General features: G+C 30.0%; 1 protein-coding gene across 1 annotated transcript; it reads left to right on the top strand.

Moving 5' to 3' along the window:
• Positions 1-2,514: 2,514 nt before the first annotated feature.
• On the top strand, positions 2,515-6,481 carry LOC102594850 (proline-rich extensin-like protein EPR1). Its single transcript, XM_006344902.2, has 4 exons — positions 2,515-2,601; positions 4,441-4,539; positions 5,311-6,150; positions 6,238-6,481. The coding sequence occupies exons 2-4, from the start codon at positions 4,452-4,454 to the stop codon at positions 6,267-6,269; spliced, it is 960 nt and encodes a 319-aa protein (XP_006344964.2). The 5' UTR covers positions 2,515-2,601; positions 4,441-4,451; the 3' UTR covers positions 6,270-6,481.

The raw sequence follows: 6,481 nt of genomic DNA on the forward strand, positions 1-6,481 counted from the left end.
CACGTAAATTGTTGTGTCTTGTGTGATTGGTTTATTCTTATCTTGTTGCTTTAGTTTGGTTGATATACTTGCTGTCCATTCTTCATATTGCTTGATTGGTTTGTCTTCTCTTGGTTCAAATTGAAAGGGAAAGTTTAGATTTGGGTATTATTCCGCTGCTATCCTATCTGGCATTCTTGTTAGTGCATTGCCTTTCCCAACAAGTTTTGGTGAGACCTTCTTGCTTTTGAAGGACTTCAATTTATCTAGGGTGTTATTAGTTATTAGATGTTGTTTGTAGAGTATATATTCAGGTAGCCTGGTGCCATAATTTGATATCAAATCATGATGACGTCTACCATTAACCCCAGTAGGCCAGTCAAAACCCAACAACAAGTTGATAAACTAAAACGAATATAACTATGTGGAAGTCAAATAGACATAGTATAGGGCCATAGCATAGACATACATAACGATACAAAATATACAATTAGGGCCCAAAAGTAACCAAGAAAAGTGAAGTATTCCTAAGAATGCCCCTATAGCCTCCAAATGATAGTATACGGACGTCATTGTACTGATATGTGAGACAATACTAGACACTTGATTTTGTACAAGCAAGTCCAGTGAACCTAGAGCTCTAATACCATACTATCAAAAACAAAAACTGCACGTCAATACGGGACTAACAATACCCATACCGATCGATGTCATAAAAATTTGAATAGAAAATCAGGTCAAAATTTGACCTACAATGAAACGAAAACTAACTCCATCATTATATATTCCCCTCGAGGAGAGGATCACAGGCCCAAAAAATATCCCATGTATCATTAAATTTGAAAAGAGAAATGGAATAGTTTTTAGGTAATTGTAGTATCTTTTTTTACGTGGCTACCTATTTTGTTGTCTCATTTATATCATGCCAATTAACACAAAACCATATTATTATTTCTATATTTACATTTTTCATTTCCTTTCACTTATTATTGAATATTTGGAAGTCTACCAAACTTGCATTATGCAAAATCTATTGTTGTCTATTTACAAAAAAAAGTCTAAGAAAATTTTGGTGTCTTCTTCCAATTTCAAGCACGACAATAAATCAACATTATTTCAATATATCGTTATATACCAGCTTATCAAATTCAACACAATATTATTTCGATATAATTATCAATTAGTCAGGTTTTATTGTTCTAATTTTATATTATATTTTTGTATTAAAAATTTGCATTGATTACATTCTTAATTCATAAGGCCTGAGTACATTCTACCCTCCAAATCTCACTTATAGGATTACACTGAGTATGCTATTGTTTTTCAATTTATATATGTCAACTACAAAAGATAAATAAATAAATGAATAAAGGCATCTCTATAAAATTTGGCTTTAGGCCTTCAATCTTTGTTGAGACGGTCCTAATAAGATTGCATACAATAGACGCTTATGATCTGATCCTTTTTCAAACTTTGCACATAGTAAAAGTTTAATGCACCGAATTGTCCTAAGAAAGATGAATTTGATTATTTTCTTGATTGATCCATTATTTCAGTTTAGAAAAACAAGTTTAGTGCTCTTTTAATGATTACTAACACTATGTCTTTTCCTGTGTGGGTAGCTTCTGATATTCATGCAAGGAATATGATATTGCCTTTTCCCCCCTTTTGGGTTTGGCCAGGGAGTGGGTATTTGCTTTGTGATCTATATAATTTTGAGATGTAAAAAGATAATAGGGAGAGTTGTTGAGTAGAAAGCAAGCAAAAGAAAAGACCAACTTTGGGTTTTCTTTTGGGATGTCAAGGCAAGCATATATCCCATATTAATTTTGGCAATTGTGTATATGCACCTTCAACATGATGCTGTCCTAAAAACACCCTGACACAGAGAAGTAGTAGTAAACTATGAATCTATCTATTAATATTATTATAAAAGCTAGAATTTTTTAAGGAGTCAGTAGGATGTATTATAAAAAATAATATATATATATATATATATATTAGTTATACATTGTATTCAGTATCATAGAGTGTATAATTAACACATAGTAAATCATAGTGTTAACAATATAAGGATTATTAACATATGGATAAACATAGTTGAAGACAAAATTGTCCTTAATACACCAAATCAACCAATTGATAAGAAATAATTCTAGCATAATTAATCTCAACATTAATAACACTCTTTATTCAGCACTATTTGTTATACACTCTATCAAACGCCCCTATCAAAAATGTTAAATTACAGTAATGGTCTTCTCATTTTAAAAACTTAATTTCTTGGCTTATTGGAAGTAAAAAGTAGACGTGCGTACGAATCCCAACAAACACATCATGCTTAATTCTTATACACTCTATCAAATGTGCGCCTTCATTAAGAGTCACACCTATATATTCATTCACAAAAAAAAAAAAAAAAAAAAAAAAAAAAAAAAAAAGATGAGTTGAGTAGAAAGCAAGCAAAAGAAAAGTCACACTTTAGGCCTTCTTTTGGGATGTCAAGGCAAGCATCAATGCCTTAAAAGGTTGTGAAATTGAGTAATTAGTTTCTCCTTGAATAATAAGTTGCAACCTCTTGCCTTGAGAAGATCATCATCTCTATTCTCTCCCAGTAGCCAAGTAAGCCACTCTAATTAATTTGCATAAAAATGATAATATTTGTGTTGAAGTGACTTAGATTATGGTCTGTTTATTGCCTTTTTCTTATTGTTGAAATCTTCAAATTAGCTTAAACATATGACTTTTTTATGTTGATGCTATGTATATTTTGTTATACAATGACATAATTAAATAGTAATCACTTATGTCTAAGAAAATAACACAAGTAGACGTACTCTACTATTTAGATAACTATTACATGGTTGAAGACTCTATGTTATGTTAAACCTTAAACTTAGAAGTTTAAATTATCTAAATATTCTTTTTACTAATTTAAATAATTTATTTCATTTTTGATGGGGTTATTTCAAGAAACCTTCTCATTAATGAGTCAATAATAAAAGGAGATAAAGAGAAATGATTTTTTAAAATGTGAAGCGTCCATTTGATAGACTATAGATAGAGTCAGAGATATTTTTATTTGTGAAATCGAAAGAGGTATGAAATCATATTTATCATATTCTCTGTTTCAATTCAATTTGATATGCTTTTGGATTACGATAAAAATAGAATATTGACCTAAAAATAAAAGAAATATATTTTAGAGGATGTGAGCCATAAAAAAAAAGATTAATTACACAAAAAAATACTTAGAATATAACTCAATTTTCGATACAGTTCTTGTATTCTTAAGACCAAACACTTACACCCCGTAATATAAAAAAACTACACTTAATATTATGATATAAATATTTTTTAAATATGCATCTTTGGAAAGTCTCAAATAGAAACTAAACACAAATTGTTTAATAAGATGACTAGAATATTACACATTTTGCAAACTATTTTTATCTTAAATATAATGTTGTCATCTAATTTTTCTAAAATTATTTAAATCGCTTAGATAATGAATTTTTTTTATAAAAAAAAAATTTCATCTAAAGAAGTAAATTAAGATAATTTTGAAGCAAAGGTCAAATAAACAAACAAAAATAAAAATAACAATTTCATATATACAGATAGTTTACATGATTAAAATGCTAAATAGTTATTGTTACTAGTTGGTATATCACTACCTTAGCACTTACTAATTGAAATGGACAAAAGAAACATATACTAGAAATATAATTTATAAGGAAGAATTTGTTAGTATTATACAAAAATTATTTTTAGTGGCAATTACTTAATGATAATAGCTTAATTGTCGCTAAATATATTTTTAAATTTAAAGAGCGTAAATATTTCTAAAGTCTATAGCGACATGAAATTCAAAGAAAATTAACTAATGTTGGTAAGATTTTAACACTCTTTATTAATGTACATATTATTACCGTTAAAAATTATTTTTATGATATTACATGTTTCTACTTCATAAATTAAAGTAAAAAGTAAAAGAATCACATGTATATCTAATTAATTTACCTATTATTCATCTTTGTAAGTTCAAACTATACTAATTAGCTTGACACCATCAATCAAATCACTTTGATCATTCACAAAATAAATTGTATTTTTTTTCTTAATTTACTGTATAATTATTTTTAAATTTTAGTTTAATAATATTAACAGTGACAAATTATTTACTATGTGACTTGACATACACACATGTGGAGAAACTAATTAACAAAAATAAAATGAAGAAATAATACACTAATAAGAATAATGATCACATTGCACTTTCCTCATATATTGTTTGTGCATTTCTTCAAGCACACATAACCCCCAAGGAAATCAAAGAATATAATCTTCCACACTAATTAATTAGTAGTATATATTACTTTCTCTGTTCACTTTTACTTATCACGTTTGAATCTGATACGCTCCTTAAAAAATAACAATTAATATATTTATTTTCTCCAGCGGAAATATTCATGAAAATATCAGTTCATTGTCACTCCAATATGCTATACGTTTTAAGCCTTCTTTTGTGTCTTGGAGCTTTCTTCATCATATATACTGGTATGTACATTCTACTCTTTACCAACAAAGTCAATTACTCCTTCTGCGAAAGTGTTTGATTGGGTAAGAAATTTAAGAAAAATAGACAAATTAACCTTAACAATTATTTGTATCATCACATTTGAAAAAAATAACATTTATTTTACATTTGTATAGTATAATCCTCTCTGTATAGCGGAAAAAGTTGTTCACATTCCGTATATATACGCACTAAAATAATGAATATAAGATATACTCTATCTTTTGCATATTTTTTTATAACTTAACATGATATAATAAAGATGTAATGAGTTATATACAGTTGACTTGTAAAATTTGCTACACTAGTAATAATAACTTAGATGAACAACTACCTCTTTTACTTTGTAAAAAGATTTATCTGTAATTACTTTATAAGTGATTTGATTATACAAATTAGTACTCCTTTTTATCATCAATGCATAAAATTTAAAATCATCAGTAATATGTATTCTCACATTAATTATATCACTTGACACTATATATTGTGTAGACTTACAAAGACTGATAACATTTATGGTCTTCAACTTTAGACATGCATGCATAAATAGAAACGTAAACTTATATAAAGTTGAACAAATAGACACACATGTCCTACTCCTACATGACAATTCGTGTGAGACGCCACGTAGGACACTTGTCTACTTATTCATCTTATCTTATACAAGTTTAAATATCGTCTTGTGTATATCCCAGCTTAGTGCTTCTATATGCTACTTACTCTATTATTTTGCACTTGTACATGTGAAACAGATGCTATAAAATTAAGTGGAATGTCACAAAGTTCACAAGAAATTATCAAAATCAATGGTTTGAAACATTTTGACATGTATTTACCTATGGCTGGTTCATCCTATGGTGTTGGTTCTCCCTTCAATTTACCACCTTATGATTCTCTTCCTCCAATACCAAATACCCCAACAACACCTTATTGTGTCAATCCACCACCAGCCAATGGAAATTCTGGCCCAATTATAAACCAACCTACAAGCCCATCATATGGCCCAATTATAAACCAACCTCCAAGCCCATCATATGGCCCAATTATAAACCAGCCTTCAAGCCCATCATCTGGCCCAATTATAATCCCAAGCCCACCACCCCAATTTCTTCCTCCCATTATAATTCCCAACACACCCCAATATGTTTCACCTAATCCTCCCACAAATGTTCCTAGCCCAACACAACCTATTTTTAGTCCACCTTATTATTATGAACCTAGTCCACCAAGGTATGTCCCAATTAATCCACCAAGTTATAATGTCCCAATTATCCCACCAACAGGGTATTTCCTACCGCCGGTGGTGTATCCACCACCGGCAGTGCCTCCTCCACCACACATCGCAGATGCTATTGCTCTATGGTGTGTGGCGAAGCCGTCAGTACCGGATCCAATAATACAAGAAGCTATGAATTATGCTTGTGCATCTGGGGCAGATTGTGATCAACTTCGGCCCAATGGGTCATGTTATCAGCCTGATACTTTATTTGCACATGCATCTTATGCATTTAATAGCTATTGGCAAAGAACTAAAATGGCTGGTGGCACTTGTGACTTTGGAGGGACAGCTATACTTGTAACCGTTGATCCTAGTAAGACCTTATTTGCTTTCATTAAGATTAACACGTCTGAATCTGAATGCACATCTGAATGCAATCGTTTTCTCTTAACTTGAACAGGTTTCGATGGATGCCAATTCATCTACTATTGATCAATAGATGAAATGAAGACTAAATTAGGTTTTTGATCCATTTTTCTTGCATGGAAAAGTTCAAGATAAATAAGATTGAAGTTTTGTAATTTTGAACAAAATATTTAGGTGGATGCATGTATGTTTTGGACTACTTCGACGCTTCTCTTCCATAAAGGAATATGTCATTTCCTGAATTATAAATGTAAATGGAAAATATCATTTGGATTTGA

The sequence above is a fragment of the Solanum tuberosum genome, unplaced genomic scaffold, assembly GCF_000226075.1.
Source record: "Solanum tuberosum cultivar DM 1-3 516 R44 unplaced genomic scaffold, SolTub_3.0 scf00056, whole genome shotgun sequence".
NCBI lineage: Eukaryota > Viridiplantae > Streptophyta > Magnoliopsida > Solanales > Solanaceae > Solanum > Solanum tuberosum.